The sequence below is a fragment of the Triturus cristatus genome, chromosome 3_2 (assembly GCF_964204655.1).
Source record: "Triturus cristatus chromosome 3_2, aTriCri1.1, whole genome shotgun sequence".
Lineage (NCBI taxonomy): Eukaryota > Metazoa > Chordata > Amphibia > Caudata > Salamandridae > Triturus > Triturus cristatus.
Window position 1 is genome coordinate 975,983,229 of NC_140584.1, and position 14,246 is coordinate 975,997,474.

The 14,246-nt window shown below is 45.1% G+C and overlaps 1 protein-coding gene across 1 annotated transcript in view; it reads right to left on the reverse strand.

The window, feature by feature from the left end:
• Positions 1–1,148: 1,148 nt before the first annotated feature.
• The window catches only part of SCIMP (SLP adaptor and CSK interacting membrane protein), a 112,633-nt gene continuing 99,535 nt past the window's right edge, over positions 1,149–14,246 (reverse strand). Inside the window, exon 5 of the mRNA XM_085646923.1 lies at positions 1,149–2,501. Coding sequence (XP_085503049.1) covers positions 2,359–2,501 — 143 coding nt within the window. The 3' untranslated portion in view covers positions 1,149–2,358. The remainder of the gene's footprint in view (positions 2,502–14,246) is intronic.

A 14,246-nucleotide genomic window follows, 5' to 3' on the forward strand; every position in this document is an offset into this window, starting at 1 on the left:
TCATGTTTATTTCGGTAGAAACAGTTGAAGAGGGTGGGATCTGAGGGGCACAATGTGCCCAGACATTTTTAGTTTAAGAAAGACAGTTCCCCAACTGTTTTATGAAAAGAACCATCCAGGGAAGGTTAATTCCGAGAATTAAAATGCTTCAACTGAGGTGTGAAGCAGGGAGTGGGAGGCCCGAGGGAGGGGCAGGCAGCTAAATACGCCGTCTTGCCAGGGTGCCTGCTTGCCTGAAACAATGTAAATGTGCGCAACTCGTAAATCTGCACATGTAAAGGGTACTTGAAAGCCGGTATTGGCTTTCACTCGAAGCTTCTTAATAACACAGATGTATTCTTTTTGAGTGGTATTGCAAGGGAGTTACCAGCTGAGCTGCGATGTGTGTGCTTTTAAAGAACAATTATGCAATCTGGGTATTACTAAAATATATATGTTGGAATCTTAAACCTTTTTTGAGCACTTTAGAGCAGGCTATCTTCTAGTATGTGTATGCAAGTTTAAAATGATGACTTACATATTCAAAGTGCTTTATTCCACAGGCTGGACAATAAACATACACAAGTCCCTATTCTCCTCTGCACCAAGCAGGGTTCAAGTCGGTGGTTTTCTGGTTACAGACACAAACCTCTGCAGTGCATTTACTAATATCTGTTTCATAATGTATGAAAATGCATTTCCATCTGATTAACTTAACTTGCATTTATTTTTAATTTAAGCTGTGCGTTATTTTATATGTAGTTACCTGAAGGTGAAAGAACCAAAAAGGTTATAGAATATTTCGTTTTTTTAGTCTTTTAACCCACCCTCATGCTCACTCGCCCCACCCTCATTTCTAGCACAGCATCACAGTTCCCATACTACTTTTCTACTTTTTTAATGCACTTTAACCACTGGGTAGAAATAGGCCATAAAAACACAAAGATACACACGTAAGTCAGCCAGACAAATTCATCATTCCTTCATACCATGATACAGCAATTGCATGTAACATACATTATAAACCTCCTAAAATATCAAAGTGGTAAAATCATCATTATAGGAATAAAATATAAAATCACACTCTATAGAAAATAGCACATATCTATTTCTCTTAACTTACCATATAGTTATTTTATAAGCAGTGAATAAAAATGATGGCTTGTCCATACGCTTCTGAACATTTATTGCACAATTTGATGACAGAATCCAAAAATGCAACACTGTAAACGTAATCAAGGAATGTGAAAGTATTTAAAGGTACAAAAAAGCAGGTCTACGAGTTCCAAATTGCGCAGGGAAAATATAGCTTTTGTATTCAGAGAAATAAAAGGTACAAAAAAAATACAAAATGTTTACAGCAACATTTTGTCACAAGTACAGTCAGGGCGTGACTAAAATGGCCCAATCATTGGTGAATGCTAGTAACCAATGGCTGCTTAGAATAGAGAGATTCTACAGAAAATTCCACAAACGTTGCAAGCACTGTTGGAAAAAGTGGGGGTTCCTTGCTGTGGAATATGTCATTTACTAGGAGTAAATAAAATATTATATTTATATTTAACAAACGTTTATTCAGGAAAAAGGGGTGTTGGTTCCATTAATATTTCCAAGAATATTGCCCAAAATTTGGTGGAATCGAACAGCGCAACGAGGCCGTACTAATAATTAGCATTGACATAAAACAAAATACATTTTTTAAGTGCAAAAGAATATAAAATATGGTGTTGTTATTTGGTTTGCGGTTGTGTTTGGTTAAACTGCAGAATGTGTTTTTAAGGTACTTTTCAGGACCATTAATGCCTTTTCAATAGAAACGTAAACTGTTTCACTTAATCAAAGCACCAGCCCAATTCTAATGGCTTCCAGTTTGTATAGATGTGGCCAATGCGTCACAAGAAGATAAAGTCAACTGCCCAGGATCACACAATTTGTTCAAATGGAAAACTTGGTCAAGAGGGAAAAACAGCTGCCTCACTCAATTATTAAGATTACAAAACTATATACTATAGACAACAAATACAGACCAAAGTACAAATATAAGTACAAAAGTTACAGGCAATGGTCACCCTTTTACCAGTCAGCTTCTCTAAATTGTTTTTGACCACATTTCCGTACTTCAGCGTTACCTCCTGGTCATCTGTAAACTGTACAGAGGTTGTCATGGATTCCTGCTGTGTGTAGCTCTCCACTAACACACAGCCCCAAGAGCAAAGAAATGCAGGTACGGATACTGCATTGTTCTCGCAGTCCACACGCAGAACAAGAAAGTATACACCCCACGGGAGAAAATGATGTATCCAAGTGTATTCCGAGCCAGTGATGCGCATGCGCGCGTCCCCAAGAACCACGAGTGAAACTGCGCATGCCACAGGCTCCTTAATGGAATATGCTGGGCGCTATGATTGCGTCATCGTAGTCGCTGTCCCCATCAGGTAGGACGCCAACGTATCCAGAATATGGCTGGTTGGCAGAGTTGCCCGCATGCCTTTCGTGTATAAACAGGTCAACATGTTGGGCGTCTGTAACAGAAAAAATATCAAAGTAAACCGCAGTTTATCCACTTCCAACAATGCCCCCCCACCCCCCCCCCCCTCCTACAGGTCCTCTGCAAGCTGTGGAATATTAGGTAGGGGTCTCCTCCCTGCATTCATCTCATCAATGTCAGTTCAGCCTCTCCTTGAGTCATGAGCAGTGGTCGAAGTGGGGGAAAAAAAGTAGGGGAACTGTGGGCGGAGAATCAGAGGGCGGGAATAACCAAAGGATTGGCTCAGTGGGCGGAGCCAGAGGTGTGGCCAGAATGCGCAAACATCCCAGTTTTTAGTATTTGTTTGGCATTTCCCTGCCCAGTTTAATCAACCAATGGATACACATGATTATATAAGGTTATAATGAGTTGTTGACATTAAAACACATTCACAAAGTGGGATATGCTTCTAATCACAGAATGTCCCAAATACGATAAAATGTGGAAGCACAAGCCATTTGTCGCAGAGCCATGGAGTTTGTCATCAGCACTTCTCCCTTTTTCCACAACAGCAGTTCAAACATGAACGGCAAAATATTCTAGTTAGCAAATGTTTTCTATATAATTATGGCTCTGCCATATTTGTCTCCTAATGCAAGATCTGCTGCATGATCTGACCATTTAAACGAATAAATTGTTTATAGCTCAAACGTATCAAAAGTTAATAAAAAATGTGAATTGTTTTCCTTTGAGCGGATGGCTTATTGCAAAGGTTGACTGATCACCTTTCTCACTGTTGCATTTGTATGTTACACTAGTACTAATAAGGCACAATATTTCCAAAGACTGTTAGCATGTGTACACATGTCAAATGCATAATTTAGTCAACACTGTGGCATAATGTTGTCCTCCTTTGCTGCATATTTAATTCCAGTGGCCCCACAGCAAGCAGCACATGCTAAAAGTGCTTGGGAATGAAGCAGAGAGACTGTGAAGTTTGCAAACTTAGTTTGGTGTGCGTGCAAATTCTGCATTGCCAATCCCTGGTGAGTTGCAGCTACTACTTCTGAAACAAGGCCAATGGAGCTAACTATGGGTGAGGCAGACTGGCCTCAATGGCAGGGCCGGTCTTAGCACTGGTGGTGCCCTGTACATTATTGTTTGTTATTACCCCTTAATGGCCACCTTTGCTATGGATTCCCTCACTACCACCCTTTAACAGTGCCCCTCAAGTCTCCATAACCACACTGTCTCTCAGATGCATTTAATTTGATTTACAGCGCCACTCATACCAGTGTAGGGTGTCAGAGCACTTTACATCACACACATTACTCAGAGACTATCAATATGTGTGTAAATCATTGTATAGAAAATGTTACATAAGACTAAGGACTACAAGGTGTAGGAGTCACATGACAACCATACTACTAGGCCGTATAGTTTAATAGTGATTGGTCTGGAGAAACATAAACTCAGAATTTAAAACGTAATACCATGGTTGGGGGTTCTCTTTAATAATCAGAATTGATTTCTGTCCAAAAGAACACTTTTTGCAACATTAGGATAATCAAAGAATGGGGGGTTTGGGGGGGAACATAACGCTCTAATTTATACCTTGCAATTTGCATGCAGCTCTTAGATGAAAGTTAATAGCTCACTGTTGTATGTTAGGATTTTAACTTAGTAACTAAAAGTAACACAAGGATCTCTCTGACAAAAGCAGTAGCCCACTGACCTATTTACATTATGTGCACTTTGTGATCTGTGTAGGAAGGTGGAATCTGACTGAATGGTTGCCCCCACTTTTTTCCTGGTGTTTTGCTGGTTTTCGACTTAGGCTGGCGTCCTGAATAGCAGGATCCCAGCCAGACTATCTGATTTCTCCCTTAAATTGATTACAAGTACTATAGGTACACTCCAGATTGGATTCTGGGGTACCTTTATAAGTCCCTAGTATATGGTATACTATGTACCAAGGGCATAGGTACCCCAGAGGCCTACCAGGGGCTGCAGCATGTATTGTGCCGCCCCTGGGAAGCCTTCCAAAATGACACCACAGGTCTGCTACTGCAGCCTGGGTAAGGTGGTGCATGCACCCCTTACTGAGATATAGGTTCACTATATCTCTCCATATCACTGCACATATAAACCTATCAGTCACCCGTATGGCAGGCCTTACCAGTCCTGAAGGCAGGATGCTGGGTTTTATGTGAGAGGGTGCCCATGCATGAGCAGAGCTCCTCTGCAGCCTTCGGAACCTTTATTCTGGGGTTGTTTGTGATGCAGCCAAACCATACACTCTTAAGTGCATTATAACCAAACGCTAAATGCTAACTTTGGATGGCTGCACGGAAACATGTTGTGTTTGGTGTCAAACACTTTGGAATTATACCCCAACACCAGTAACTGGTGTGGGAGTATGATCCCACCCTTCTAGAGGGAGGGACATGACAGCACCGGTATAACCAGTACCAGCTGACAGAGCCCTGGCATCACAAAATGGATGCTGCCAGCCACAGACACAAGTCTGCCCTCCTGCTGCTGGACGAAACTCCGGCAGGGGAGGCCTGGACAATAGGTATCCTGTCACAGGGAGGCGTCACCACCTCCCAGAAAGGATTTAGTGTATTGGGGCTGGGTGGGTGCACTCTAAGAGTGCTTTGAAGTTCAGCACTCGGGGCACATTTGGTGTCCCTGTGCATAGTCCAGCTCAAACCGGTTGCAGGGGCAACCAGCCCCTGCTCTGGCGCGATACTGGACAAAGGAAATGGGTGTAGCTACCCCTCTTTCCTGACCCTCTCATAGGTGGGTCCCTAGAGTTTGTCCCACCCCTTCCTTGGGTATAAGAATGGAACCCCTGGCTACAGGACTTTAGATTACACCCGGACGAAACTCTGACACTGAATCCTGGAACTTCGACGATCTACATTGAACTAGATTAGTGAAGAATCTCTCTTGGAGTAAAGGAGTTACTCTCCTGCAAGGCAGGCACCAAAGACACATCTGACCGGTTTGCATCTCCGAAGCTCCCGCCAGACTCCGAAATTTTTTGCAACACAGGAGGTGGGTTTCTGTGGTCTTAGAGGTCGATCAGTGCCCACAGCAAGTCTGAGGCCCGTATCCCTCGTGGCGACCGTGCAAACCGAACCGCTGGACACCACGTCACTTTGAAGAAGCATCAGCTTTCCAATGACTCCTGCAGCTGAGCTTTGGATTACTTATAGCCCTGACCCCGAGCAGCATTTGCACTGAAGATTGCTCACCTACACTCCACGAGTGTTCCGTGAGCTGACCCTTTGTGTTTTCTCTCAAGGTCCCTTCGCGATCCCTAGTCCATCGACTGGTGGGTCCCTGTGAAGGCAACTTTACTTCTAATTAGACTTACCTGGTTGCTCCAGACGTGCCCTGACTCTCCATTGCTTGGGGAGTCCCCAGGACCTTGCTGGTCCGCACCGAAGCATCTTTTCTCTTCCTGCAAGGGTTGCTGTTGCCAAGGCTTGTTGTGTTCAATCTGAGTACCGACACCGCAGCACTCAACATCCTTCGTGGGACAGCTCAAATCCAGCTTCTGGTTGTCGTCGACGCCTCCTGGTCTTCGTGGCTTCGCCTCTTCGCACCTGAATCACCCAACATCTGCAGGCTTTCGTCTACCGTGCCCCCGGTCACTGGCAAGTGACCCAGACTCTGCCCCCTCTGCTTTCAGGTTCTTCTGAGTTTTGATCCAGGCTTGGATCACACCGTACACTTTTCTCCTTCCTGGCAGCAGCACTTTGCAGCAGATCGCCATTGAAATCAATGACGATTCCCGACATCATTTGACAATTATGCACCCAGCTTCCCTGGGTGAGGTAACTCGAGTACTCCAGTGCTCCCATGGGTGCTGGACCTAGATCCCCCTAAGTCTAAAGGGGTTTGCTCAAAGTCCTCTCCTAAGTGTCCTTAACTTCTAAAATTCCAACCGCAACTTTCCCATAGAATAGTACGGGGCTTGCGCCTGTGTTCTCACACTGCACGCGTCCCCCGTGGGTCTCCTGTGTGGTTCCTTGGGGTCCCAGCGATTCTACGTGCTTTAGGCACTGTATCTAGTCAAGTTGTGTTTCTTATACCACTTTCTTAATATATGGTTTGGTCCGCCCCTAGGGCCCATTGTATATTGTGCTATTTACTGTCGTTTTTGAACTGTATTATTGTGTATTTTGGACTCTAATCTCATAAAGATTAGTAGTGAGTGTTTAGAAATAAATACATATATTTTATATATACCTTGTGTGGATCTCCTTTCATTTAGTAATTCAAGAGGTTATAATCTGGTAAACCAAGCTGCTTTACACTCCTTCAAGACTTAGCCTGAAGGCTGCTCTCCATAGCTACCACTAGGATAGCTTTCAATAAAGGTTGTCTTTAAACCTATCATCAATAAGGGTTGTTTGGACTGGTACAAGGTGCCCACTATAACTAGTGGACAGCATATACCAGGCCAACTTCTCACAATCTGCATAGTACATGTTCTTTAAAACAGGCACATTAACCCTCTGAGCTACCTTTCCATGAATCAAAACTTCCATTAGACAAAATGATCTCTCTCTAGGAAGAACATTAAACACCAGAGTCATCATGCCATTGTTATTGTTGCCAGAAATTACTGGAGGCCAGGAAGGAGGCATCAAGCGCTTTTAAAACCTTAATATACTTGCAAACATAATGCCTCCACCCAAAGTCAGCACCCGGTGCGGTCACATTGGTTTCACTGCCCTAGAGCTGGCCCTTCTCAAGTGTCCTGTGACCTCAGTGACAGAGTCACTGTCGCTCTAGGGTGTGCTGCTTCAAAGGCCTGTCTGCAAGACTGGAGGGGAACTTCAGTATGGATTGTGGTGGACAAACCTTGAAGGTTAACCCACACTTGCCACTGCTAGGATCCACCTGCTGGTGCTAAGACGCCAGGGCTTCTAAAGTTTGCGCAGCCTTCTAAGGTCTAGCATAGGAATGTGCTCCCTCAGGAGAGTGGTCTGGTGGACTGGTTATTAAGGCTGAACCTGGTTCCCCAGTTCCAAATTCAGTAGCTCTGACCATAGTGCCACATCCTCTCCCCCACTGAACACCATACTGCCCCACTGAGAAAAACTCACACTGCCTTCAACTACACCCCAATTGCTGCCGGCTATAAACACCTGGATGCAGCTCAATTTAAATGACGCTCTAGACAAGAGCAATATGCGGCCTACAAAAAAAAGTAACAACATCCTGGAAAAAGCAAACCCTTATAGGGAATGTAAAATTTAGCAAGCTACGTGAAATGAAAATAGGAACAACATGGTTAACTTAACGCGTTTACACTCACTATTCAGAAATCAGTGAGTGCTTTTGCCTGAAAAGTTAAGGACATGACTACAGGGCCCTAAATGGACCCATTTCAATGTCCATTGCTTATATCCTTACAAAACGTAAGCAGTATGGTAAAAAGACCACATCCCTGGACGCAGAGCCGCAGTACACATTTTGTTTTCCGATCCACACTTTGCAGTACCTCCAGGATTGGTGCACTAGTTGCAAGCCCAGGGAAAACAAAGACAAGAAAACAAAAATAGCGCTTCACTGGCAAACTCTGTAAAAGTGGCGCTAATGTGTTTGGGTGTGAATAAAATCACTCTGGTCAGTTTGCTACCACTCTGTCTTACTTTATTTCGTTATTTTTCCTATTTTTCCTATTTTTACCTTTTATTCCAGATGCTGCACTTTGGAATTGAAATACGACATTTCCAGCAAAAATGATTTTCTTTTTTGGATCCATTTCACAGGGGAGCAAATAAATGAAGGGAGAGGAAAGAGTGTGAAAACCCCGTCTTGAAGTCTCGGTTTTCAGTAAGAGAAGAACTGCTAGACAGAAAGAGAGGGAAGAAGGAAAGAGTGGGGGGGGGGGGGGGCAGCTGGAGTGACACAGCAGAAGTGGACTCTGTATTTTGCTTCTCTGGGCAAGAAGGAAACGCCGAGCTTTATTTATAGGCAATGGTGATTTCTTACGTCCTGGGACGCATTTTCAAAATAAAAAAGTAGGGGAACGGAATCCCTGGAATTGAAGAAGTAGGGGCACGCCGTGCCCTGCCGATCCCGCCCACTTCGACCACTGGTCATGAGACATTCATATGTGCCATGTGAAAGCCTGCTCACGACCTGTTTGCTTTCTCACCATTACCCTAGGCCAGCTATCCTCCAAACTTTTTTTGATTCAGAGATTTGTCAATATACACAGTTTTGTTTCACAGAGTGTAGGGAATGACCATCTTTTACGTGATGTCGCCCATTTTTCTGCCTTAATAGCTTTTGCTGATTGTAGAGTTCTGTGCACTTTACCCCTGCTAACCAGAAGGTAAAGGATATGTGCTCCTCCTTTTAGCATGATGAAATGGCTATACTCCTAATTGGCATACTTAATTGACCTATAAGTCCCTAGTATATGGCACAAAGTGCACCCAGGGCCTGTAAGATAAATGTAAATTACTGGACTTAAGTACCATTTTGTGCCACCCACCACAGTGACATGTAAAACATGGTTTCAGGCCTACCAGTGCTTTAAATGGGCCGGTACTCACCAGTACGGAGTACCTGCACTTCTCATTTTTAAAGCTCTGAGTACCGGCACTTCTCTGCTGCCAAGGAGAGTTCCGGTACTCATCAAAGGTAGGGTCATTGTTGCTTTGGCTCACGCGCGCGAACGAGGCTGTCTGACAGCCAAAGCGCCTCTAGCCCAAGCTGAGCCACCTTTAAACAATTCAGCAGGGCTCATCTGCATAATGTCCGGTGTTGACAGAGCAGGGTCCATTCTGGCCCTATGCTGTCAATCACATTCACACCATGGTGTGCATTTGTGCACACACTTGAATCCAGGCATCCCGCTGACAGCAGCAATAGCAGCAATTAAGAAAGCCATGGGAGAAAAGGGGTGTAAAATGGCCTTCATCCCACCTGAGTCTTTTGTGTGAGTGTCTGTCTTTTGTGTGTCTGGGTGTTTGCCTGCTTGTGTGCGCTTGCTTGTGTGAGTGTGTGAGAGAAAAGCGAGTGAAAGAGGGAGAGAATCCAGACACTAGGGAGGTATTTTAAAGGACATTCTTGGAATGCTTTGTGTGAGCATTGCTGCTTGTTTCTGTGAGTGCGCACTGGGGTGGCGGAGTGAGCTAAAGAATGATGATGGATTAAACCCAGATCAGTTGACTGTGGGTGAGTGTTTGATTTGCTCAAACGCTCCGTCCATCATCCCCTTTGGTATCGCTTTATTCGCCCTAAATTGGCAGGGTATGCCCAGACGTGGGTCCCTGGCTCACTTTCCCACTGGATTCAAGATAGCCTGGCTGATGAGGGTTATGAACCCGAAACCTGTCCCAGGATGCTTGTTTCCGGTCCAGGAAAGATATGGCTTGGCAGTTCAGGCTGGACTGTTCCCATGAGGCACAGGGTCAGACTGATTTGCATATGGCCATATCTGAACTGGGGTGGTGGAGTGAGCTAAAGAATGATGATGGATTAAACCCAGATCAGTTGACTGGGGGTGAGTGTTTGGTTTGCTCAAACGCTCCGTCCATCATCCCCTTTGGTATCGCTTTGTTCGCCCTAAGTTGGCAGGGTATGCCCATACGTGGGTCCCTTGCTCACTTTGGCACTGGATTCAAGATAGCCTGGCTGATGAGGGTTATGAACCCAAAACCGGCCCCAGGATGCTTGCTTCCGGTCCAGGGAAGACATGGCTTGGCAGTTCAGACAGGACTGTTCCCATGAGGCACAGGGTCAGACTGATTTGCATATGGCCATGTCTGAACTGGGGTGGCGGAGTGAGCTAAAGAATGATGATGGATTAAACCCAGATCTGTTGACTCAGGGTGAGTGTTTGATTTGCTCAAACGCTCCGTCCATCATCCCCTTTGGTGTCGATATAGAAAAGGCATTTGACAGTTTGGAATGGCCTTATCTCTTTCATGTCATAGCCCGATTTGGACTGGGAGAAGACTTTATAGCGTGGACAGCTTTACTTTATAAGTCCTCTACAGCGCGAGTTTGGACAGGAGGGGTGATATCGGAAGCTTGCGAGGTGACCAGGGGGACACAACAGGGATGTCTGTTGTCCCCTCTTTTGTTCGCATTAGCTATGGAACCTCTGTCAGCGAAAGCTAGGACGGGGAGGTACTTCCGAGGTCTGCAGGTGCAGGGTCACACTCATCGCATAGCCCTATATGCGGAAGACCTGCTTACGTTCCTGAGTGACAAAGAGGGGAAATTATTGGGGGCGAAGGCAGTATTGCACGAGCTAGGGGAGATGTCCGGCCTTAGAGTTAATTGGGCTAAATCCTGCTTGTTCCCCATAGACGGAAATAGGCGTGACCTACAAGATGTAGCAGGAGTGCGGTGGGAATGCCGGTACCTCCCCTATCTGGGGGTCCAGATATATCATTCCAGGTCAGATATCTTTGAGGTCAACATTGGTAGGGTGGTGCGGGGATTAGCAGGCAGTTTTAACTTCTGGGGAACGCTGCCATTGTCGGTCGCTGGGCGTGTGTCTTTGCTTAAAATGGTGGCCCTTCCCTGACTGTTGTACTACTTCGGGACCCTACCGGTTTGGAAACCAGCGAGGATATTTAAGCAACTTACATCTATGATAACGGGGTTTCTATCGGGCAATGGGAGATGAAGGGTCGCCCTCAAGGTGATGATTCGTCCACGGTCGGAGGGTGGTTGGGCGGTACCTGACTTTGAAACCTATTATTTGGCTGCACAACTACAATGTTTAACGCATAGAGTAGCAATGAGGCTGTGAGGTGCGGAAGAGGAGAGGGGGGAGCCCCGGAACTAAAGCCACTATCTCAAATAGTGCTGGACCTTCCTATACAGATAGGTGCCCTCTCAGAGGAACTTAAGACAGCACGGCAATGCTGGAGGCGGAGCCTTAAGAGGGCAGGTTTTAAAGTTCCATATGCCCCTGATATACCACTTTCTATGTGCGAAGCACTTCCTCACAGGGGATCTTGGCGGGAACTGAGTGATTGGGATGAGAAGGGGCTGCCCACCATTGGGGATTTGTATGAGGATGGGACCATGCTGCCTGTTTGTGCCTTGCAGGAGTGGTTTGACTTGAGGGGAGGGGATTTTTGGCTCCATGCAGCGCTTACCGCAGCTAAACAGGCGCATTGGAAAGAGGGCCTAGCGGAACCTAGGGTTTCGTTAGGATGTCAATGTATAGTAACTGCAGCGGGGAAGTTTAAAGCGATCACGTGCCTACACAAGCGTATGACTCATGAGAAGTTGCCCCCTTTGGACGCGCTTAAGCAAAAGTGGGAAGTAGATGTGGGAAAAGAGACAGAGCCTGGGCTGAGGTGGTAGAGCGGGCGTGGAAAAGCACCAGGAATGCCCGCTTTCAATTGCTTCATTTCTACATATTGCACAGTGGCTACCTCACGCCGGCGAAAATTAAAACATATTTTAACGCAGATTCAGATGAATGCCCAAGATGTCGGAGAGAGGGGACGGACTTTCCCCACATGCTTTGGGGATGTCCGCTACTAACGGGCTATTGGACTGCAGTGCTCGCACTATTGAAGGAGGTGACAGATAGAGAGTTGGAACTGTCGGTGGGGACTTGTATATTGCATTGGTTCCCCCACACAGCTAAAACTAAGATCACCAGTAAGTTTATAGACATGGGGTTGGTGTTGGCCAAAAGGGAAATTACGATGCATTGGAAGGCGAGTGGGCCCCCAAGTTTAGATCGATGGAAAAGGGAATTTATCAAGTGGGCAGAATGTGACGGAATAGTCCGACTACAATTAGCAAGGAGAGCGGGGAGTGAAAGAGCACTGGAGGCGGCTATAATGTGGGGAAACTTGGTGGGATTACTGAAAAACCCAGATGATGTAAGCAATGATGATGCAGAACTGGGAGCCCCGGATACAGCATAGGCCCTTTACAGCGCTTAGATGTGATTCATTGACCATATTCCGTATGTTTACGATGTGTAAGACCAGAGTGGAAACCTGCACAAATCTGTATTATTTGAGAACTGGAGTCCATTGACTGCGTGTTTTTCACGGATATTGGTAGATACAGGATGGCATTGGATGTGACATGTCTGGAGGGAGGGAGAGGGGGAAGTTAGATTAGGTTAAGACTCAACGGGGCTAATGACGAAGCATGGAACGGGCTATATTGATTATTAGTCACTACACCCCTGATCCCATGTATGATGCCTTTTAGGACCAGGATACCGAGGGACTTTGGAAATCTACCAATGAACCTTTCAGTAATTAGTATGAGATTGTATAGGAGGGAGGGGGGTTAAGATCAAGATATGTACAATGTAAACAACTGGATATATAACCTAATAAAGTTTGTTTTAAAAAAACAAATGAAAGAATAAGCCCTTGCACAACTGTTCTTTGAGTTGCAACAGGGAGCCATTTAAGCTTCTTACTCACAGGCCAAAGCAGATACCTGGCACTTTTTTGGCCTGTGAGGCTGTAGTGAGATCCTTATCTAGAAGAAGTCCCAGTCTCTTGACTTCCAAAGATGGAGACGGGTGGTCCCCTAGGCATGCAAGCCAAATGAGGTGGTCCCAGAGAGAAAGATTGTTTCTGACGACTATGACCTCTGTCTTGTTGCCATTCAGATGGGGCAACTAGAGGCCATCCACTTGTTAACTTGCTCAAGGCAACTAGAAAGGTTCACCATGGTTTGACTCATATTAGGTGCCAAGGAGATGACAATCTGAGTGTCGTCAGTGTAGGATACCTTGGTAAAACCGAATGAACAAATAATATCAGCTAAAGCCGTACATATTTGTTAAAAAGAGTAGGGCTAAGGGAAGATCCCTGAGGCACAACGCACTTCACCTGATGCACAGCCAGTAAACAAGAGCCTTACCTGACCTGAAATTTCACCTCTCAAGGAATGAAGTCAGACATTTTAATGCTTTCCCCGTTACCCCTATGTAGGCCATAGAGCCCACAAGGCAGGGTGCGTTGTATTTAAAAGTAGGACATGAAATACCTAATGTTAACATGTCCTTACAATGACTAGCACCCAAAATGTATTCTTCTCTGTGGCAGGCCAAGCTGTCCATTGAGAAAACCAGAGCACAGATTAAAAACCTAATAATATAACTTAACTTGGGAAAGGGATCAGCTAGAAAAATCATTAAACTACTATTGTTAATAGTTATTAAAAATCCAATTCAATGGTGAAGTTGGCTTTGTAGTAAATATTGCTAAAAAAGTAACTTTTATAAAATTATGTTTCCCTTGCCGGAAGTTCCTGGATGCTAACTTTCTTCTCTGAGCCGGTGATTAGCACTGAATAAGTGTGAAATGCCTCCCAGGATCAAACAATAGACTGAACCGATTGGGCAGAGATGACTCCTCTGAAACTTCCAGAATATGCAGGCTGTAGGTTGTGGACGTCCTTTTTGACAGTATAGTGGCAGATCCTGCTGGAGTATGTAATCCTGCTAGACAGGTCTGCTGGGTTTACATATAATACTTGAGGGGCACTTGAAAAGTAGAAAACAGGTTGCTAAGACAATTCTTATGTATCGTCTGTCACTGGGTTTTATACTTAACACCTGGGGCCCACTTAAAAGAAAAGGAACAAGATGCTAAGATGTTTCTTGCGTATTCACTGTCTGGTTGCTGGAAATTCCTGCTTCTACCAGGCTTCTTTCTCTGGGTGTATTGGAGTACAGTGGCTGCTTTAAACTGAATTTTGGTGTTAGATGTGGGAGAACATTAAGATTACCATAGTACACTTACCACACACATTCGCAGCC